The sequence below is a fragment of the Cnephaeus nilssonii genome, assembly GCF_951640355.1.
Source record: "Cnephaeus nilssonii genome assembly, chromosome: 9".
In the NCBI taxonomy this organism is placed as follows: Eukaryota; Metazoa; Chordata; class Mammalia; order Chiroptera; family Vespertilionidae; genus Cnephaeus; species Cnephaeus nilssonii.
This window is the reverse complement of record NC_137080.1, coordinates 36,905,200-36,929,176: the sequence shown is the minus strand read 5'-3', so window position 1 is coordinate 36,929,176 and position 23,977 is coordinate 36,905,200. Positions and strand designations below refer to the sequence as shown.

At 36.8% G+C, this 23,977-nt stretch overlaps 1 protein-coding gene across 3 annotated transcripts in view; it reads right to left on the bottom strand.

Annotated features, from left to right (window-relative positions):
- Window positions 1-360: 360 nt before the first annotated feature.
- Window positions 361-23,977, bottom strand: part of WASF1 (WASP family member 1) — a 34,479-nt gene continuing 10,862 nt past the window's right edge. Inside the window, exons 2-10 of one of the 3 annotated variants that reach the window (XM_079780274.1) lie at window positions 16,497-16,661; window positions 15,092-15,252; window positions 13,805-13,939; window positions 8,831-8,984; window positions 7,658-7,775; window positions 5,972-6,144; window positions 3,949-4,128; window positions 2,109-2,737; window positions 361-1,214 (exon numbers count right to left, since the gene is read on the bottom strand). In XM_079780274.1, coding sequence (XP_079636400.1) covers window positions 1,057-1,214; window positions 2,109-2,737; window positions 3,949-4,128; window positions 5,972-6,144; window positions 7,658-7,775; window positions 8,831-8,984; window positions 13,805-13,939; window positions 15,092-15,224 — 1,680 coding nt within the window. In that variant the 5' untranslated portion in view covers window positions 15,225-15,252; window positions 16,497-16,661 and the 3' untranslated portion in view covers window positions 361-1,056. The remainder of the gene's footprint in view (window positions 1,215-2,108; window positions 2,738-3,948; window positions 4,129-5,971; window positions 6,145-7,657; window positions 7,776-8,830; window positions 8,985-13,804; window positions 13,940-15,091; window positions 15,253-16,496; window positions 16,662-23,977) is intronic. The other 2 variants (XM_079780273.1, XM_079780275.1) reach the window with 2 other exon arrangements.

The following is a 23,977-nucleotide window of genomic DNA, read 5'->3' as shown; positions in this document are numbered from 1 at the left end:
AAAGCAAAGCTTTTTATTAGAGCCATTAGGATATTTTTTAAATGTTTTTATTGATTTTAGAGAGAGTAAGGAAGAGGGAGAGAGAGAGAGATAGAAACATCAATGAGAGAGAAACATTGATAGGCTGCCTCCTGCATGCCCCCTACTAGGGATCAAGTCTGTAATCCAGCGTGTGCCCTGACTGGGAATCAAACCCTCAACTTTTAGTGTATGGGATGCCACTCCAAAGAATTGAGCCAACCCATCGGGGGCCATAAGTGGATTTTTAAAATCTTTGTTGGCTATCTATGTATTAAGAGCCTACTTTATATTACTTGATAAACTTTCAGAAATAATTTTATTCAAAGAGAAACACCCATGAAACTTTAAAATGAACCATTTATTAAATCATTCTTAACAGTTATGTAAGTTACATGTATGTTTATGTCAGAGTATTTCACATGGAAATCTTTAAACTCTTATAGGCAAGCAAAATCGTACCACACAATATATAAGTGGGAAAGGGTACTGCTAAACATTCAAATAAAGCAAGTATTTAAAAACAATAAAACAATAATTAAAGAAATTCAAGCATTCCTTTAAGAGAATTCAATACTACAAGCTAAATGTACTTTCTGAGTGTATTCACATAATCAAGTCAGTGTTTCTTCTTTTAACACATCAAAAAATGGAATAAGGCTCATTAATAGATACAGCTGCCCTCAAGATTTCAATCTCAGTTGCTTTCTTTAAATTAAAATTCACAAAGTGCACAATTAAGATATATCAAAAAACTGAATCTGCTACTCTAACAACAGCTGTCCATGCTTAATACTTAGTGGTTTATTTGACCAAATTGTGTCTTTTCAGGGAAAAATAAAAAAGATAAGCCACTGTAAAACACTTAGTTGAAATATATGCTAATATTTTTCTTAGAAATCAAAAATTATGGAGGAAAAAGGTTATTTATCTTAAGGAAAAAAAAGCAAAACACTGGAATGATCAAACATTTCCAAAGAACAAGCACCACAAAGGACATTTGCATTCAGTTTTGTAATATTTATCAATGCATTTTCCTTACTCCAACCAATCTACTTCATCGAATTCTGAATCATCTTCCGAATCACTATATTCCACAGCAATACGGCGGGACAGGATGGTGGCAACATCGTTTTCAATGCGTTCATGTTTAGCTTCCTGTTCACGCTGCTCTTCTACTTTTCGCAGCTGAATACCTGATATAGTAAATCCAAACCATTCATTGTAAACCAAAATACTAGGTATTATTAATCTTTCTGGAATAAAATCAAATACACATGAGAAATACTAATAGAAAAATAAAAAGCAATGTCTATTAAAAAGATCTTGAAGGAATCATATTTAGAAAGACATTAATTTTTCCATTATATTATCTGTAGTAGGTGGAACTTACCAGACATCCTACTGGATATCTACAATGTATTAAACCATTATAATCTACTGTGCCTCCCTGCTCACCAAACCCTAAAAAGTTAACAGATGATACTTTTCTTCTGTTATCTCTAGAATCAAATAAAATAAATACTGTTGATATTTTCTGAGGCTTTATTCTCCCTGGTACTTTAGGAAAAGGCACTCTTACTCATTCTATTCTGTAAGCTCCTGGCATATAGTAGGTGCTTAGGAAATGCTGGCAGAATACATGAATAAATATGTCAGGTCTTTTTTTGTTACTAAGGGAGGAAACTTAACCCTTTAACGGCATCTGGTAGAGCAAGTGTCACTGAGACACCAGATGGACAGCCTTAATGCTGAAGGAAGTACAGTTTTTTAAGGAGTTAATATTCATATTAAAAATAATGCAAATGGTTTTAACTAATTTTCTTTAATGTTTAAGTCTGATACTTTTAATTTCTCCTTTATTCAATAAACATTATGAGAATCCCTACTAAGTATGAAAATAAAAGTTAAATGTGATATATTTTCTTGAAAATGATTTAAAATTGAACATAGCTTTACTTTCTAAAGACCATTTGTGCGAAAACATGATCATTTAAAATTTTGTAACTGAGGAAAACACTATTGTTCAAATATTTAGAAACTTTCTAGTGCTACAATAGCAATGCTTTTAACGGCCCTGAGAAAATTACCTTTGCGTATTGCTTCCAGAAGTACACTCCTGGCATCACTGATTACAGGTAGGGTTGATGGATGACGCTTTGGCTCAGAAGCAGGTACAACTTGTGATGGAGGAGATGGTGGCATTAATGGAACATGGGGACCTGGGGCAGTAGATGGAGTTGGATGTAGCCCAGAGGGAGGATGAGCAAGAGCTGCAACTGTGACAGGTGATGATGGTCGAATGCCAGGTGGAGGCAAGGGAGGCGGTGGCGGGGGTGGTGGCAGCCCCTGGACTTCACCTTGTGGGAGTGGATGAACTGGCACAGTCTCACATACTGGGGCAGCTCTAGCTACCGGTGGAGAGGGCTGTACTAGAGGAGGTGCAATTGGAGGAGGAGCTGGGTGAAGAACTCCAGGGGCGATCTGAAGAGGAGCTGGAGGTGGTGGTACTGCTGGAGCTTGCAAAGTAGTGGTTGGAGGTGGAGGTGGGGGAGGTACTGGTGGGGGAGGAGTTGAAGTCATTGAAGCTCTTAATGAAGAAGTTGACAAGGCAGATGGAAGAGGTGGTGGTGGAGGTGGGGGGGTGGGGCTCACAAACACAGGTGTCCTGCCTGTAGCTGGTGACTGAGGGCGATTTTCTATCAAACCTGTAGCAGAACTGAAATGATAAAGAGATCCTAGCAAGTTATTAAAAGAGAAAAAATTAACCACACAAAATATAAATGACGATCAGTAATTATACTAAGGTAGATGTATGTATTAACAAGTTCCTATAGGAATTACAACATTTTCAGCAGTATTTAGAATGAAAGAACTAAAAGTGGACCAACAAGAACATTAATACATGGGACTTTGGTTTGTAAAATTCTAAGTGATCTCATCCTCTCATGCAACTTCCATATCCACTCAAGCATTTTACGCTTACAATTTTACACTGTGATATGAGTCTTTGTAATGACTCAACATTTATTATATTACAATATTTGTAGCAATACCTGTGACCAGTAAAATGCTATATTTATATTGAAGCTATTAAGGCTCATCATATGTCATTTCAGTTAAATCAGTGACAACTAATTACAAATCACAAAAGGAAATGTATGGCCCTCTTCCTTCCTGAGGATAAAATATCAAATGAGTCAGTGACAGAAGGTTGATTTTTTTTAACTGAAAATCATGAAGCTACTCTCTCTCTTTAAAAATTTATAATTTGAACAACAATGGATAAAATTAAACTTCAAAATAGCTTTACTGAAAATACTATGAGCAAGTGCCTATTCTATCTCAAATTCTGAGACTATTTCCCCTAATAGCAAATTAACATTTATAATCAACACCTTTGGTTCCCATTTTTTAGTCCCTTAACACATTATAAAAAATTTTTATTTGTGTTAATATACAGTAAGTCCTCCCTTATCATTGTTGATAGGTTCAACGACTTTAAATGAAACGACATATAACAAAACCAATTTTACCATAAGCTAATTGATATAAACAAGAGTTAAGTTCCTATAGCATCTAATCAACGTTCCTATAGCATCTAATCAACGTATGTTAAATAGAAAGATGACACTATTTAAGGGCCCACTATACTGCACATCATGTGTTTAATAACAAAGCTATAATAAAATGAAATGCACTTTAAACTTTACATTCTCATTAGTTATATTTTCCCAAGACAATGTGTCAGTTCTTATCAGAGGCTGGAAAGTCACTTCCCAAAAGTCCAATCTGCCCCTCTCCATTTTTGTAAATAAAGTTTTGTTGAAACACAAACATATTCATTTAATTATGTATATGGTCCATGACTTCTTTCATGCAACAATGGCAGAGTTTAGCAGCTGTGATACAAACATATGCCCAACATACCTGATACAGGTGGGTATGGGTTTTGCATCTCCTGCTCCATGCATTGGTGGAGGTGGAGGTGGTTCATGTGGTCTTACTAGGACCCTTTCCTCAGCTCTAGTTAGAAGCTCACTCATCTGACTAAATGGCAAGGCAGAAAGTGAGTAAGATCCATCCATATGATCCACGTATGTCTGAGGTCTAAAAAAAAAAAATATATATATATATATATATATCAGTATATTTTTCTTGAATTATTGGTGGAGTAAAGTATTCTACATAAAATAAAGTTTATCTTTTGAATGCCAATATTTTAACCACCTTTAAGAACCTTCTTCCAGAAATTCATTACATTCATCCTGCTTTTAAAACAAAAAATGCTGCTCACAATGCAAATTTTCCTTGCTGATTCAGGTTCATTATGATGACCTCCAGTTATTTTATTATTTTATAATATCACACTAATTCAATTCAGAAGGATAAAAAGAATTACATATATAAACTGATAAATAAGAAAATAATCTTCAGCAAATTGCATTCAAAGCTATCTGCCTCTACTTCATTTTTTTCTTTACAATAAGATGCCAATGACAAATTAGAATATAAAAACTGGAATTTTTCACTCTAGCCAGTTTGGTTCAATGGATAGAGTGTCGGCCTGCGGACTGAAGGGTCCTGGGTTTGATTCCAGTCAAGGGCACATGCCCAGGTTGCGGGCTCCATCCCCAGTAGGGGGCGTACAGGAGGCAGCCGATCAATGATTCTCATCATTGATGTTTCTATCTCTCCGTTCCTCTCTAAAATCAATAAAAAAAAATATTTTTAAAAAGTTAATTAATTAAAGAAATAAAAACTGGAATTTCCTACCACCAGGATATTTTGTTGCTCTCTTAAAGCTAAATAACTTCCAAATGTCTTGTATTCAAGGAGAAAGGTCTCCTTGACCCCAACTCCAGACATGATTAACTATGTCATTTTTGTCTTTTTGGTGTTTTCAAAGGTGCTAGGGTACTCAGCAAATAGTATGCTGAGTAACACAGCAACTTGTGTCTTAAGATCAGATCTAAGCAAAATTTTAGATACCCTGAGCATGTGAAGACATACATATTTACTGACTATAGAGCACACTGGGGACAGTTGGATTTAAAAAATAAGCACAAAGCAAATTAGGATAATTGTATTTATACTACTAGGTCAGCTAAATACTTCAATTACTTAACAGTAATAGAAATAAATGTTTGCCTATAGGTTAATTTTTTTAAAAATCTAAATTCTTTCAGTGTCTTTTAGTAATGTATATAAAGTATCTTATATGTATATTACTCCTAAAATAGGCCAAAATATTTATTATGGCCCAATAATTTACAAAATTCAAAAGAAAACCTTAAGCTCTTTTGCATTAAAAAAATCAACAACTATTATATATGTAATAATAATAATCAATCACCTATACAAAAATAAATTTTCTTCACAGAAAGATGTTAGTATGTTTGTTAGGGTAGGGTGTTACTTATATAGTAACCACAGAGAAAGGAAAAGTACCTATTCCGTATTTTTACAAAAGGGAGTGAGTAATTTTGTTTTAAAATCCTGATATATCTGAGTGAGAGAGAGGCATAGAAAGGATGTCAGAAAGAAAAAGGAACAAAATATAACCCTTTCTCAATTCCTATTTTATATATAGTGAGTCAATAATAGTTCAAAAACTATTCCAGACTCCATTCCTCTATTATAAAATTCTAGCAGAGTCTGCCTAAAAAACTAAGAGGAATTTGAGACTTCATACAAAAGCTAAAACAACCCTGAAGATCATCTACTCAACCACCTTTTTAAAAAAATGACTAAAGCCCCAACATGAAAACAATCTGCCAAGATCAGACTTCAGTAGGCTCACAGTGGTCAGGGTTTCAAAACCATCCCTATACTCATAACAGGGTCTGCCAGTTCAACAGTTCAGGATCTAATACTTAAAGATAGAGATATTAGAAATAAAGCCAGTATCATATCATTAATTTTGTTAGAAAACAAACAAAAGAAAAGAAACCTTGTCTCAAAATGAGGGGCTGGGCCATTAGCAACTTCAATATGCTTATGTAAGAGGTTAGCATCATCTTCAGCCAACTCCGGACCTTGGGCCAGCTTCTGCCATTCTCTCCGCCGGTCATGAGGTGCTCTTGGCACTTTTTCTGGTTCATGAGGACGATCTAGATTTTTCTGCTATAACAGATGTATTGAAACAAAGCCAAATGCTAAGTGCTAAGTTTTTAAAAAGGGGTTATAACAATCAAAATAAATCCTAACATCAATACTACAAAAGACAATGTCATCACAATATAGTAAAGGTAACACAGACAGTTCATTTGTACATTCAGAGTTAAATTTTAGCTAGTTTGCTTGTGATCCAGTTTCTCCTCATGTTTCTTTAACCTCTATTGGAATTGATGTACCAGATAAAAACAGTATGCCTAAGTAATAAAATTTGAGGTCAGAAAGTCCTTTCAGATGAAAAATTATTCACCAACTCTACTACCACATCTATTAGTTTTTGCTATAATGAGTGAAATTTCTACCATTAATGGCACTGTCTACCTCTAACCAAAACCTGAAAATTTACTAAGGTTATGTTATCTGGGAAGTAACCAATTGGTTACCCAATACATTAGAAAAAATCCAATTATCCAATTAATCTATTATAACTTTCACTCAATGGAAAACAGGGTATTTGAAAAATAAAACAAGAAGTGATTTAAATGTGGGGAAAAGGATAGAAAGGTCTAGAGTAGGTACAACGAAGTCAGATGCCCAAAGGGGCAAGCAGATAACATACATAAATGGAGAGTAGGGTATAAGATGGGGAAGGCAGTAAACTAGATAGGCATGTCTATTTAAGGCATTTCAGTTCCAAAAATTTTAAATCACTGTGGGTGTCAAACAAAACCCTGCTTGCAGGTGTAACCTGGGCTGCCAGTCACCAGTTTGCAAACTCTAGCTAGAACACTGGAATACTGTCTGGTGAAGAAGATAACAGGAATGCACTATGGGGAACCGGGGGTGGGGGTAGGGAGAGGAGAGAGTTATAGGAGAAAGGGGTGATGAAGACAGACTTTGCCTCCTTCATAATTCTACCTAAATTCAACATTGCTTCCTCCTTCTGTATTTCTAGTTATCATTAACATGGAATAAAGCAAATCCAAGTGAATTTTATCAGAATATGGAAAATGAAAACATAGTAGACAGATAACAGGAATTTAGTGAGAGTATAACCTTTTCAAAACATTTAGGATATGCCCCATGGTTAAAAACATTAGCTTAATCTACTTTACCAATATTTGCACAACATTCCTTTGTTCCTTCTTACTAGAATGCCCTTCTCTTCCCTGGCCCACTTAATTCCTATTTGTTGTTTGAGATACATTATAAGCTTTGTTGGAAGTGTTTACCAACCCTGTTCTCTGTTTAAATCAAATGCTTTTCTGTGCCCACCTCTGCTATGGCACTTATCACATCATGTTACAATAACCTAATCACTTCTATCTGTGTATAATTTAATTATAGTGATCTAATCTGCTCAGATTAGATTGTGATCTTTGCGTGATTATAAAGACTTCAGTTGATTACTTGGACCCAAAAAAAGAAAATTGTCAAGATACAGGACTAATAAATTTCCATATGTGCAATAAAACACAAATACTCGAAAACTAACTTCAATTTTTTGAATCTCTTGTAATACCTTCTGCTTCCTCTTTTCCTTCCTTTTATCCTCTGTATCTTGCAACATTTTTTCTTTCCATAAATCAAAGAAATATGAAGGATTGGTATAAAACTTCAAACCTTCTTTACCATCATCTCTGAAATATAAAATATCAATTAAAATATATATTAGTAAGACTTAGGCAATCAGAATAAAGATAGTTTCACTGAAATGTTTTTTTCTCTTACATGAATAAAATATAGCATGTGCAAAAATAGTGGCAAAATAAATCAAAATACTGTACCAACAGAACATTTCTCACAAGTCAGACAAGAAACTAAGAACAATGGAAAACTAGATGTTTTTCAAAGCTGATGTTAATAATTTAAAGTACAGCTGGACAATTTTCATTCCTAACTTCTGGTGAATACCGTTTTCTCAAAGTGCTTTGAGAAATTCCAATAATTAGAAATGGTTCTGCCAAAGAGAAAAGCCTGAAAGGACAATCATATCATTTAGAATAGAGAAATTATACAGGTTTTCTGCCAATACTCTCATTTACTTATTATCTTACCAAACCCCCAAAATACCACCTAATAGTCATTCTTGTAGTAAAACAGTTATTTATATCCAAATGCCTTGCATACTGACAAAGAGTTTCAAATAACATTTTATTCAGGATATGTGTTATGCATGTTAAATTACCTATTTAGCAAATCATGTGGAAGAACTCCACACAAAAAAAAAGAGGCTAAATAGTAACTCTAGATTTTATTTAAAATACATTTTTAAAACATTGTACTTCATACTCATTATGTAAATTTAATGTACATAGATCAAGAGATTAGACAAGCAAAAATAACATTTTTGGTAGAATTCTGAGTTCTTTTATTTCCCATCTGATTAGAAATTAAATCTAAACGATAATAACAACTCCTTGCCCTTCATAGTACCATGTTTGCCATTGGCTTTTCTTATTAAAATACTCATAAAAACATTTCCCTTGAACTAGCCTTATCTTTTGTAAGCCAGAACTCTGGGAACTCAGTGAATAAAGCATCCGTTTTCTAAAGTGGTAGATTACAAGGGTTCCTGTATAGCTCAGTAAAATAAAGGATGTTTGGGGATTTAGCATTTATAGGTAGAGTGCTACCTAGCTGAACTTGAAGTCTGAGATAAATAACCAGCCTTCTTATTGCTTAGCCTACTGACCTATAAGGAGTGAGTATATTGAGAGGCGGAGGCTGCTCACAAACATCATATGTCTCCTGTAAGGGAATAGGCAAAGTCTTGCGGTCGAAAAGCTGCTGATCTTGAATTGTAGAACTTCGGAAAGCCTTTCTCATTGTTATATCTTGCAAAGACACTAAAAAAAAAAAAAAATCAACAATGTATTTTGCTTATTTTTCTAAGATGATTTAACATACGAATACATTCACATACTATATTTGTTTAAAAGTCAGCATGGCTCAGGAGGTTGTAACTGTAGTGGCTTATGAATCAGGAACCGTATTTTAAATGCTCTATCATTATATCCCATGTCACTGTGTGCCTAATTTCCCCAGTCAAATAGGTTTTAATGCAACCTTTTGATTTCTAAGGATCAGAATGCTCCAATGACACCTGAAGCATATCTATATTCCCAACAAATACAACTCTTTCTTTTCTCTACTTGCCATCCCCGTCCCCACCAACACACATTCTCTTCTTTTTTTCTATAACGTCCTTTCCCCATCACCCTTTTTAGGTTTATTTAGCTTATCCCAATAACACTGAAGGAATTATTTTGTTATCAGTAGCAGTCTGGGTTAAATACACTGTTGACCTCTCTATAAGAGGACAACAGTGTATTTAATGGTAATTTAAAGAACAACCAATATTGATATTACACTCTACAATTTCATATTATACTCATAATGTTATTTTGTTCAAACTGAGTTAAATAACTGAAAATCTAGGTTAAATAACTGAAAATCCCTTCTATACAATATCCCCAAAACAATTTCTATTAAATAGTTCAGCTTTTAGATTCTCAATTCAAACAATGCTCCACATAATTTTAAAAGAAATTATAAACAACTAAAGGCCTGGTGCATGAAAATTCATGCATTGGAGGGGGCGTCCCTCAGCCCAACATGCCCTCTCTCACAGTCCAGGAGCCCTCCGGGGCAGGAGGCGACCCGGCGATTAGGGGAAGGCGACGCCCCCATCACACCTCTGCTGCTGCCACTGCCGGCAGTGCAAGCCTCGGCCTGGCCCTGGTTACCTGTGCCTCGGGCTGGCCCTGGGCAGCGGGGAAGCCACCATCCAAGGCTTGCCTGCTCCTCGGGCCGGCCCTGGGCGGCTGGGTAGCCGCCATCCGAGGCTTGCCTGCGCCTCGAGCCGCCATCTGAGGCTTGCCTGCACCTTGGGCCGGTCCTGGGAAGCTGGGGACTGAGGGACTCAGGAGGCAGGTGCGCAGAGCGGTTGAACCCGCCTAGGGGCGGGCCCCGCCGTGCCATACGCCTGCCGCTCCGGCGGGGCTGAGGGGACTGGGCGCCGCCATCTTTGAGGGCGTGGCAGTCAATTAGCATATCCCTCCTTATTGGCTGTGGGCGCCGCCATCTTTGTGAGGGCGTGATGGTCAGTTAGCATATTCCCTCTTTATTAGATAGGATTCTGATAGTTGTTAGCATGCTAGGATTTTTTTTTTAATCCTCACCTGAGGATATATGTCCAGTGGTGAAGGAGAGAGAGAGAGAGAGAGAGAGAGAGAGAGAGAGAGAGAGAGAGAGAAGGAGAGAGAGAAACATCAATTGGAGAGAGAAACACTGACTGGCTGCCTCCCATAGATGCCTCAACTGGGGATTGAACTTGCAACTTAGGCAAGTACCCTGACCAAGAATCGAACCCAAAACATTTTTTTGGTGTACAGAAGGCAACTGAGCAACCCGGCCAGGACACACTAGACTTTTTGTAAAACACTTAAACACATCTTAAGTTATTTATTGGTATCTCTATTTTCATTTTCAATTTTAATAGGAGTGCTAAGATACTGAATTTGTTAAAATTTAACAGTACTGAAAATAAATATTCATTTTTATTTCCTTTAATATAAGAGCTGCCTATGTATCTCTATATTATTAGATGGCATATTAAATGTTTAAGTTATTTAAAAAATAAATTTTGGATAGAAATGATATAGTTCAAGTATGGCCATAAAATATTTCTTCACTACTAGCAATAATTTTAAGAATTTCAAGAAATATGAGTAATGCACATGTATATGCTTTAAAGGATAACAAGAAAAACAACCCACAGAATAGGAGAAATATTAGCATATCATATTATTTGACAAGGTACTTGGACCTAGAATATATATAGAATTCTTATAACACAACAATAAAGAGAAAAATATGCCAATTTAAAAATGGTAAAAGGATCTGAGCAGACATTTTTCAAAAAAATGACACACAAATTGCTGATAAGTCATTTAAGCCCTGGTTTTAAATCCAAGCTTTACCACTTCCTGCTGAGTGTCTTATCTCTAAACTAGAGATGCACGAAAATTCGTGCAAGATTAGGCCTTCCTTCCCCCGGCTGCCGGAACCGGCTTCCCTCTGGCACCTGGGACCCGGGTTTTCCTCCTCCGGCCGCCGGCAGGCACCTGGGACCTGGCTAGCTTTCCTTCAACCCCAGCTTCGTCAAGAAGGATGTCTGGAATGACATCCGGTATTTTATTATTATATACTAGAGGCCAGGTGCACAAAATTCGTGCACGGGGTGTGTGTGTGTGTGTGTGTGTGTGTGTGTGTGTGTGTCCCTCAGCCCGACCTGCACCCTCTCCAATCTGGGACCGCTGGCTCCTATCCGCTCACCTGCCTGCCTGCCTGATCGCCCCTAACCGCCCCTGCCTGCTGGCCTGATTGCCCCTAACTGCCCCTGCCTGCCTGCTCGCCCTTAACCACCCCTGCCTGCCTGCCTGCCTGATCACCCCTAACCACCCCTGCCTGCCTGCCTGATCGCCTCCAATTGCCCTCCCCTGCCAGCCTGATCCCCCGCAACTGCCTTCCCCTGCCAGCCTGATTGCCCCCAACTGCCCTCCCCTGCTGGCCTGATCGCCCTCTAACTGCTCTCCCCTGCCAGCCTGATCGCACCCTAACTGCTCTCCTGACGACCTGATCGCCCCCTAACTGCTTGTTCCCCTGAGGCAGGGCTGCTCTCGCCCCTAACTGCTTGCTCCTCTAAGCCAGCCTGATCGCACCCTTAACTGCTTGCTCCCCTGCACCGGCCTAATCGTGCCCCTAACTGCTTGCTCCCCGATGCCGGCCTGATCTCACCCCTAACTGCTTGCTCCCCCTCACCAGCCTGATCACCCCTAACTGCTTGCTCCCCTGACGGCCTGATCGCCCCTAACAGCCTCTGCCTCGGCCCCTGCCACCGTGACTTTGTCCGGAAGGAAGTCAAATGTCCAGAAGATGTCTGGAAGATGTCCGGTCGACCCAGTCTAATTAGCTATTACCCTTTTATTAGTATAGATGGCTTATAACCTATGAAAAGATGCCCAACATCGTTAATCATCAGGGAAATGCAAATACATTCTACATGAACCTTATGCTAAGTGAAAGAAGCCATACAAAAGACCTCATATTGTATGATCCCACTCATATGAAATGTCCAGAACAGGCCAATCCATAGAGACAAAAAACAGATTAATGATTGCTAGAGGCTGGGGAGAAGGGGAGATGGAGAATGACCACTAATGGGTCTAGGGTTTCTTTATGGAATGATGCAATGCTCTAAAATTGATTGTGGTGATAGTTGTATAACTCTGAATATGCTAGTCCACTGAATTGTACAATTTAACTTTAGATGGGTTCATTGTAGGGTGTATGAAATATATCTCAATAAAACTGTAAAAAAAAAAAAAATGGGGTCCAGCCAGTGTGGCTCATTGGTTGAGCAGCAACTCATGAACCAAGAGGTCCCTGATTTGATTTCTGGTCAGAGCACATGTCTGGACTGTGGGCTTGATCCCCAGTAGAGAGCATGCAGAAGGCAGCCAATTGATGTCTCAACCTTATTGATATTTTTCTATATGTATATATCCTTCTCCCACCCTCTCTCTTTAAAAATCAATAAAAACATTTTTAAAAAGTGCTGTTTTGTTTTTGTTCACAACTAGACATATTCGTTTATATTTTTGAAAGCAGTAGAAACTTAGCATAGTATTTGCCTCAGTTAGACATTAAATTAGGTTATATCAAACATGTTGGTTCAATCACTAAGACATCCAATATTACATTTTATTTTTTGCTTTTGTCCAGTGATATCTTTTAATATAACTTATTGTTCAAGTTTAGATCTTTTATGTAACTTGAATATATACTAAAAATGTTATTCAACAAAAAAATATTTTTTGAAGAAACAGTTATAAGACATTCATATTAAATAACTCCAGGATAAGTGAAAATTATGTCCTTAATAGTTCCATTTCTATATGTTAAAAAAAAAAAACAGAAAGGAGTTTGAGAAACATCAACATTCAATGTATTCTATCAAGGCATGAAATGTTGTTTTATCACTAAATTTCTAACATTAGTTTAGCCTGCAATGTGGGTTTTTTTGTGTGTGTGTGTTTTGTTTTGTTTTTGTTATTGTTTATTTACTTTCTTTTTGCCTGATATCCCTGGTTTAATACTCAGCATAGAACATTTTTGTCCTACATACTGGCAATTTGTGTGGGTTTTTTTGAAATCATTAAAGTGGGAAGTAACATTCAAATAATCAGATCAGATTTTAACAATTTAACATATGTACACATAAATAGCATATTAAAAGAAATTACATTTTTATAGAATCAATTTCAATTTACTGAGAATTTCAAGTAAATTTAAAGTAATTTTTATTTCTGAGGCAAATGTATACAAATAAATTGTAAGTAAGAAAAGATAGAGGAAAAATCTGGATAAGTTATTCTTATGTCAAAAACTTGACTTATTTTAGTATATAAAAAGAGATAAAAAAAAGTAAGTAGAAATGAAACCAGGAAAATCATGCTAATGGCATTTATAGCTAATCCACTAATTATTACAACATGTATAGAAAAGATTTGTAAAAAATTCATGTTTAATACTGTTCTTAAATATTTCACTCATCTCATCTAACTTAAAGTATATGTGAAAGAAAATATATAAATAAACTTACATTCTTCTTCTTTAGGGTCAAGCTGTGTAACACTAACAGATAAACGGTCCACACGTTCTTGTAATGAGTTAACTCTGAAGGAAAAACTATGTGCTTCATTGAATAATTCTCCAAATACATCTTCAGCATATTTACCTAAACAAAAATGAAGCATATACCACATAATTTAATGTGATCAGAGATAAATATCCAACAATTCAATATTTAAAGGTGATGTCCTGATAAATTTGGCATTTTTATGTTGCTCTTCCTACATGTGTGTATGTTCAAACCCTCTCACTTGAACCAAATTAGATTAACCACCTCTTTTTATCTTGTATTAAGTACTCAATTATAAAAAGAAAAGAAAAAGGCTAAAAGGAAAAGAAACGAAGAGCCAATCCTGCCTGTAGGGACAATCTATGTGGGAGGGTAGAACTGTGAAGATAAATCTAAGCCCATTTAGAGAATATTTCTAGGCCAAGAACACCTTGTTTTATCTTTAAAATGAAATATAAATGTCTTATTAAAAACCTAATCCTTCAAGTCAAAAGACAGCCTGGATTTATTTTTCAATTTTCTAATATTAAATAATTTCCCACTATTCTAAATTTAATTCCTTCACCTAGTAGCTCTGTTCTGTAATCTTATAATGGGAACACACTGCCTATCTCCTCCTCCCCCACAAGCCCCGTCCATTGCCTTTTATTAGCTGGCCAATCCGCTTGCCTTCTGTCTGTCAGAGGCCAGGTTCACTTGCTATTTTCACATCATCCTCATATCAGACTCTTGACTAATATCCTAATATCTTTTAAACAACTCAAATTTGACTAACCCAATCCACTGAGTAGCGACTACCCCATACCTTTCACTTGTAGATATTTGATAATTAAAAATATTTCCCTAGGCTAATAAAATATATGTAAAGAGAGACACTAGTGTCCCAAAACAGTTAAAGCCTCTAAAAAAGTAAACAGCAATAACAAGCAAGCAGAAATATAATTCTGGCTCTACCTTTCATAGATAAAATCATATTTTAAAAACAATCTCAGTAATTCTTATCCATCATGTGATTATGTTCCTAAAGATTCTGTCCTTATTTCCCTTTCCCAGAGGAAACACACAGAAGAAGAAATGATTTTAAAACTCATTAATTTTACTTAAAATGACCACCTTTTTCAGGATAACATTGTATTCTCACCTATTATCTCCCCCTCACCCTCAATTAATCACAAGAACATCTTAATACGCTAAAGCATAACATTCTGGTTTGGAAATAATAGTTTTAATTGCTATAAAAATACTTACTTAGGCTACTTAGTTGTCTAATTATATTTGCCAAGGAAATATTGGTTACACATTCTAGTTCATTCTTAATGCCTCTAGGCAGTGCTGTGTGGGACAAGTGCCTAGGATCGATATTTCTTTTCACTAATGGCATGTTGAGCTCAACCTCTGTGCCAGTTCACCTGCAGAAAAATCAAACAGTAAGTGAACATTATTCCCTTGGAACCAACACAGAGCAAGACCTTATCTTTCACATTTAGTAATAAAATATCTGCCAGTATAAGACAATGAAAATAGAATCACCTGACTAAATGAATCATACTTGATTTGTCAACCTTTTATCTTCAACTATTAGAATGTCAACATTATATAAAACATTGGGGGGGGGGGAACCCTTGCTTTCAAAGTCAGTTGCTTCACAGTGATTTTATAATCACCATCACTACTACACTCCAAAAACTGTTGACTTATTACAACTAGGGATTTTGTTCTACAGAATTGGTATGAAAGGTTCTCCCTAAATAAGTGCCTAAAAGGATTCAACAAGCTGGAAACTTAGTCTCAAATTTACATTTCCATACGTGGAAGAAAAAGGAGCCACATACTAAACCTAACAAGTTCAGGGGAGGCCTGCATGGCAGGCCCTACAAACCAGAGACCCAAAGTAACCATAGCATGATCTGAAATGAAAACTTTCTAACTAAAAGTGAGTCATGGTGGGTGCTCATGTCCTAGGCCTGTATCTTCCTTGACAAAAGTCAATCTTTACCTTAACTGAGCCTTTCTATTGTCTTTTTGGGTCCACGATAGATAACACATTTGGAATGTCAGAGTACTCCCCTTTTTTCCACTCCTCAGGGCAAAATCCACCACAGCAGAGACCACACAACTCCTCACTGTTATCCTGTTGCCCAAATACCAACTCTATGTGCTGTAAATGTTAATTATTAACTATACTATACTCATCAACGTACAAGAAGAATGTGTTTCTCCATTTTACTCTATCCAATCTCAGAGATTCCCCCCACTTTGCTTCTTCCTGCTTCCTTATTAATCTACCACCAATGGATTTCATGTAACCCCTAGCCTTGTGTCTCCTCCTTAGACTGTAATGTATAAAATAAGCGGCAAAACTGCCATTCTCTGGAGCATTTTCTCAATCCATTGAGATTTTTCTTCCTGGCAATTGTCATCAGTTTGGCTCAAATAAACTCATAAAAATTCTCTACAGGTTTGGATGTCACTTACATAGACACATAAAATGTATCAGGTTCAACAGCTGAGATCAAATAGTCCAAGTAGCCATACATCCTCAAACTAATAAATCAAAGAGTTCAACCTTTTTGAATTTCAGTCCTCACTTCCCAGGCTTCCCATATGCACACATTTCAATGGTCATACAAGTCCCCCATCCAATTTCACTCACCACAGTACATTAACTGTAACTGCATAAATACAGCTGTTTTGCAGGACTTCAGTCCACACGTTGCTATGCTAATAAGAGATGCACATCATCATCAGTGACCAATCAAGTCACTTCTTTTCAAAGTAGGTTGGTGATTGGTTATTCTTCATCTGCTTTTCAACCAGTCTATGGACAGCAAAGCATATAGCTGGGATAAATCCATGTGAAATTTTACAAAATGGGTGATTGAAAGAGAAATGGCCCACGAAGATAAAAGTGCAGCAAAGAAACAAAAAAATGTTAATGTTAAAAATAATGAAATTAAAATTGAATGTCAGTAGAATAGAAGAAATAACTGATTATAGGAATGTTGCCCCTGCCTCTGTTTGAGACTCTAGATATGCAGTCAAAGGAATTAGTGAAGTCAAACTTATTGACATAATCAGGGAAAGTAGTTGTGACAAAAAGATGTCCCAGAGGAAGTGATGCCAGAAAACAACTTCACACTAAAAGGAACTCACAGATATTTCACCACATTGAAAGTGCAAAGAACAAAATGTTGAAAGCTGGTCTAAATTTAGTAGAAAGGAATAAGACAATTTGCCAAGGCACAGAAAAGATGCTCACTCTGCTAGCTGTTCTGTTATAAAAGGCAAAGAAAGCACTGTTCAAAGTACTCTTGATAAGTTTTTTACAAATTAAGCACTTTAATTCCGTTTCTAATGGTTTATATTACACTAGAGGCCCGGTGCATGAAATTCGTGCACAGGGGGGGGGAGGGGTGTCCCTCAGCCCAGCCTGCACCCTCTCCAATCTGGGACATCCCTCTCATAATCCAGGACTGCTGGCTCCCAACTGCTCGCCTGCCTTCCTTCCTGATTGCCCCTAACCACTTCTGCCTGCCAGCCTGATCACCCCCTAAGCACTCCCCTGCCAGCCTGATTGATGCCTAACTGCTCCCCTACCAGCCTGTTTTCCCCTAACTGCCCTCCCCTGCAGGCCTGGTCCCCGCCAACTGCTCTCCCCTGCAGGCTTGGGTCCCTCCCAACTGCCCTTCCCTGCAGGCCTGGTCGCCCCCAACTTCCCTTCTCTGCCGGCTTGGTCACCCCTAACTACCCTCCCCTGCAGGCCTGGTCCCTCCCGACTGCCCTCCCCTGCTGGCCATCTTGTGTCCACATGGGGGCAGCCACCTTGTGTGTTGGAGCGATGGACAATCTGCATATTACTCTACTATTAGATAGGATAGAGGCCTAGTACATGGGTGGGAAAGGGGGCCGGCTGGTTTGCCCTGAAGGATATCCTGGATCAGGGTGGGGGTTCCTTGGGGCATGGGGCGGCCTTGGCGAGGGGCCTGTGGTGGTTTGCAGGCCGGCCATGTCCCCTGGCGACCCAAGCGGAGGCCCTGGTATCTGGGGTTTATTTATCTTCTACAATTGAAACTTTGTAGCCTGGAGCAGAGCAAAGCCTTCTGCTTGCTCCATGGCAGCAGCCATTTCTGTTGGGGTTTATGTATCTTCTATAATTGAAACTTTGTAGCCTTAAGCGGAGGCCTGGGCCAGCCAGGGTGTGTGGAAAGCTTGGCTTCCTCCATCGCCGGGGGCAACCCTAGCCTCCTGCTCTTTACAGCTCCGTGGCTGCCGCCATTTCTGTTTGGATTTATGTATCTTCTATCATTGATACTTTGTAGCCTTGAGTGGAGGCCTAGGCTGGCAAGGGCAGGTGGAAAGCTTGGCTTCCTCCATTGCCGGGGAAACCCAAGCCTCCCTCCTGCTCTCTGTGGCCGTAGCCATCTTGGTTGGGTTTATTTGCATATTTGCTCCTGATTGACTGGTTGGCATAGCTGGTGGGTTTAGTGGAGTGGTGGTTAATTTGCATATTACTTTTATTATATAGGATTATACTAAATTAAAGTTTTACTATTTTTTTATTATTTCTCTATACATTTATAACCAACATAGGAGTTTTTAATGTTTTGACAACTTTTTTTAAAGACCATGGAACAACAGTAATTTTCCCCATTGATTACTAACCTAATTTTTACATGGTTTTAGCTTGTATGGTCATTTTTTTTTTTTTTTGGTCCCACTCCATCATGCAAAGAGAGGACTGCCTATATTTATCTCTGGTAAATAATGGTTAATGAAGGAAGTAATTTATTATTTACTGAGCTTTAATGGCTACCAAATGAAAAGTTTTAGATAAATCTAATTGTACTGAAGTGTTACTTATCAACATTCTTTAAAAACAAACTTTTGTATGAAATTTGTCTCCTCTGACCTGTTTGTTCATTATTCTCTCTACATTTAAATTTTTTAAAAAATTCTACAATATGAAACACAAAACAGTATACAAAATTGTACAGTTCAATGATTTCAGCAAACACTCATGCAACCCCACGAAATAAGACATAGCCTGACCCCAGAACCCTCCCACTCTGGTCCCCTTCCCAATCACCCTTGCTTCCTTCTTCCCCAAATAACCATTATTTTGACTTTTATAAGCATTTTCTTGTTCTTCTTTATACTTAAGCAGATAACTCTAAATATTATAGTTTTGTTTTGATTGCTTTTTGGAGCTTATGTAAGTGGAATCAAATGGTATTATTTTATGTCTTGCCCTTTTCATTCAACATTGTATTCGTACCATTCATTCATGTTGCTTTGTATAGATCTAGGATGTTCACTTTTAGTGTTAATGTAATAGTCCACGATATGATGACACCACATTTACTCCTCTAAAGAGCCCACTATGTCACTGTTCCAAAAGTGACTGTATCAATGTACACTCCTTCCAGCTGAGTAAGAGGCTGCTGCCGCTCCACATCCTCACAGCACTTGATACTGCCCATTTTTAAATTCTACCTATTCTTGTATGTTGTGATAACTTATTGTAGTTTTAATTTTCCCAATTACAAATGAATTTAAGTGCCTTTTCATGTTTATTGATCTTACTGGATTTTTCTCTGAGAAATGCCTATCCAATGCTCTAGCCCACTTTCTATTTATCATTTGTTGTGTTAGGGCTGATTTATGGAAACAGTAGATATGAGCCATTTGAAGGTGTTATCTTTGATGCGATTCTCTTCTCTTTATATATATCAGAGAAGAAGGGAGAGGGAGAAAGAAATAGAGTCATCAATTATGAAAGAGAATCATTAGTCAGCTGCCTCCTGCACACCCCACACTGGAGATCAAGCCTGCAACCCGGGCATGTGCCCTTGACCAGAATTGAACCCAGGACCCTTTAGTCTGTAGGCTGATGCTCCATCCACTGAGCCAAACCCGCTAGGGTGCAACTATCTTCTCTTGTGTCACTTGCTATTTCACTCTCTTAATGTCTTTTAATAAACAGGTTTTTACACTCAATATGGTGGAATTTATCAACCCTTTTTTAAAATATGAAAGGATAGGTTTTGAAATCATTTTCTACAATAAGATCACATATATGATTTTCCATAATATCTCTTAGCTTTGTTTTGCCTTGTACTTTCAACCTATAATTGATGTGGAATTAATTTTTGTGAATGGTGTGAGGCAGCCGTCAACTTTCTTATATATTATTTCAGCACTATTTATGAAAAGGGTATTCTTTCCCTATGGCTCTACTGTGGCACTTTTGTCATAAATCAAGTTTTTATCTATTTTTACATCCATTTTGAAGCTCTATAGTATTCCATTGGTCTGTCTACCTTGAGCTAATGACACGTTATCTTTTAAATTTTTTAAAAAATTGATTTTGAGAGAGAAGGGAGAGGGAGAAACATAGGGACGGAGTCCACAACTAGGGCATGTGCCTTGACCAGAAATCAAACCAGCAACTTTTCAGTATGGGACGGTGCCCAATCAACTGAGCCATACCAGCCAGGGCTAATGACACACACTATCTTAACGGAGCTTCAGAATAAGTTTTGATATCCAATAGGACAAGCTCTCCTATCTTGTTCTTCAAAAATGTGTTTATTCTTGGCCCTTTGTATTTCCATGTGAATTTTCTTTTTTAAATTTTAGAGTCAGATTATCAAATTACAAACACACACACACACACACCCTATTGGAAATTTTATTGGAATTGTACTAAATCTATAGATCATATTAGGGAGTACTGATATTTATACAACACCATCTTCCTATTCATGAACATATTGTTATCTCCTCAATTATTTCAGGTATTTAAAAATGTCTCTTAACGTTTTATAGTTTTAAGAATAGAAGTCTTATACATCCTTTGTTAGATCTACTGATATATATGTGAATTTTTTTTTTTCCCGCAATGCTGGAAATGGTATATTTTGTGTTTTATTTTCTCTTTATCGTATATATAAAAAAATTGATTTTTAAACTGACCTTATATCCAGATACTTTCCTAATCTCTACTAACCTATCTGTAATTATTTTGGATTTTTAAAATGTATATAATCTATCATATTTGAATAATTATTTCCTCCTTTCCAATCTGTTTCATTTCTTCCTCATTACTAGCTGGAACCCTTAACAATGTGAAATAGAGGTAAAGATAACAAGCATTCTTGTCTTTTTCCTAAACCAAAGGAAAAGCCTTCAACATTTCACAAGATGTCTGCTATAGGGTTTTGTGTTGCTTTGTTGTGTAGACATCTTTTAACAGATTAACGACATTCCTATATATTTCTAGTTTGCTCAGATTTTGTTTTATCATGAATGATGTTGATTTTATTAAATGTTTTTCCTTTATCTATGAGGATCATGTAACTTTCTTTTATTATTATTGTGATAAACTACATTGGTGTTTTTTTATGTTAAACAACTTTGCATCCTTGGAATAAACCCAGCTTGGTTGAGATGTATGTGATAGGCAGAATAATGGCCCTCCAAAGCTATCTACTCTCTAGTCCCGAGAATCTGTGAATATATTACAAGGCAAAGGGAAATTAAGGTAGCAGATATAAATAATTAAGTTTAATCAGCTGACCTCAAAATAGGGAGATTATATCTTTTTTATATACAGCTGGGTTTGGTTTTGGTTTGTTACTACGTTGTAAAATTTTGCATTTATATTCATGAGAGAAATTGGTCCATTATTTTCCTTTCGTGTAATGTCCTTGAGAAGTTTTTTTAGTTTGCTTTATATTAAGGTTATGCTGGCCTAATAAAACAAGTTGGAATATGTTCCCTCTTTCACTATTCTTTGGAATAATTTGTATAAGAAATGCATTATTTTTTTCTTAAATGTATGGTATAGTTCACTTATGAAACAATTCTGCCATAAGTTTTCTTTGTGGGAAGGTTTAATATTATGAATTTTCTTTGTCATAGACTTTTGAGATTCTCTATTTTTTAATCAATTTTTGCTAAGCTGAATTTTCTAGGAATTTACCTATTTCATCTGAAGTTTTAGATTTATTGACATCAAATTATTCTTATTATTTTCCTATGATTATAAAATTACAAAATATTCTGTTTCATTTATTACATTGATTTCATTTATTACACTGATTACTTATGCATCTTCTATCACAAAGGGCTTATCAATTTTATTAGCCTTGTTAGGAGAATCAATTTTTGGCTTTACTGAATTTCATTACTGTATGTGGCTTGCTACTTCATTAGTGAGTTTATTATTTCTTTCCTTCTGCTTTCGGTGGGTTTAATATGCTGCTCTCTTTATAACTTTATTGATATAGATGCTTATTGATAGTCTGCAAACTTGAATGAGCTTGGGAGCTGATTTCCCCCCAAAGCCTCCAGAAAGGAATGCAGCCCAACAGATCCACTGATTTCAGCCTTCTGAGACCCTAAAAAGAAAACTAGCCATGCCCACCCAGAATCCTGACCTACAAAACTGAGGTAAGTCATAGTTGTTTTAATCTGCTATTATTTGTGGTAATTCACTGAGCAGCAACAGAAATTAACAGACTGCACATTAAAGTTTGATCAGTTTTAAAACAATTTTAACACAACTTAACACTGTAAAATCACCAGTCACCCCTAGTTTTCTGTGCCCCTTTGGAATCCCTACCTCTACCCATGCCTGCAAGCAACCAGTGACTTGACTTTTGGACTTCAGAACTTCAGATTAAGGAATTTGGCCCTGTATAACCCAAAAGAATAAGGCCAGTGATATAAGAAAAGCACAGGATCATTGTAGAAATATAATGAATGGAAAGACCACAACCAGGCAACACTTCATGAAATAGATAATATTTGATGAGAGTCTTCAAAGATGCAAAGGATGGTGACAGGTGAACACTGTCACAAAAGGTAATTTTCAGAAATACAAAACTTTTCACAAACATATAAAACAGCAACAACAAAGTCTGAGACAGGAAACTATATTACATATTTGGGAAAGAGAAATGCAGTTTGACTGAACTATATAGAGTAAAAGTGGAAAAGTAGTGAAAATAAAGAATGGATAAACAAGTTGAAGACAGATACAATAAGCTACATTGCTTGTCAGGATGAAGAATTTGTCCTTAATCTTGAAGGTGAGCAGCAGGTGAAAATAGTTTTAAACAGAAAAATTATGTGATATGATTGATGATTGGAAAAAAGATTAACTTGACAGGAGGATTCATTCAAACTGGGAAAAGCAGAAGAGTAGTAGACATCAACTAATCTAAAAAAGTATTAAGTGTTTTAACTAGGTCGGCTAGAGAAGTAGAATGATGTAAAGATAGAATCCATAAGAGATATTCATAAAATAATTTTTTCAAATAGGTACCAATTATAGTGCTTACTGTGTTGTTAGGTATCATTCTAAATGCTTTCTATCTCACAAAAAAACTATGAAGAGTTTAACTCCATTTTATAAACCAGAATAAGACAGAAAGTGTAAGCAATCCTGTACTACACAAATAGCATGGCTGGGACTGGAATCCAGGTGGATAGGACTCCAAAGTCCAAATGAGTATGAGCCCAAAGTGGCAAATGTTAAATCTTTAATCTGAAAGCTGGACAAATTAATTTGTGAATTAATGTTAGAATAAATACTAGTAGCTATATACTCTAAAGCAAACACTAAAATTTCACAAGTAGTTACAGCTATTAAGCCAACAAAGGAGACAAAATGGAATCGTTAAAAAAAACTACTAGGCTGTTTCCAAATCTTAGCTATTGTAAATTGTGCTGCTATGAACATAGGGGTGCACATATCCTTTCTGATTGGTGTTTCTGGTTTCTTGGGATATATTCCTAAAAGTAGGATTACTGGGTCAAATGGGAGTTCCATTTTTAATTTTTTGAGGAAACTCCATACTGTTTTCCACAGTGGCTGCACCAGTCTGCATTCCCACCAGCAGTGCAAGAGGTTTCCTTTTTCTCCGCATCCTCTCAGTCACTTGTCATTTGTTGATGATTGCCATTCTGACAGCGGTGAGATGGTACCTCATTGTCATTTTGATTTGCATCTCTCAGATGATTAGTGACTTTGAGCATGTTTTCATATGTCTCTTGGCCTTCTGTATGTCTATTTAGGTCATTTAAGTGCCCATCAGCAGACAAGTGGATTAAAAAACTGTGGTTCAT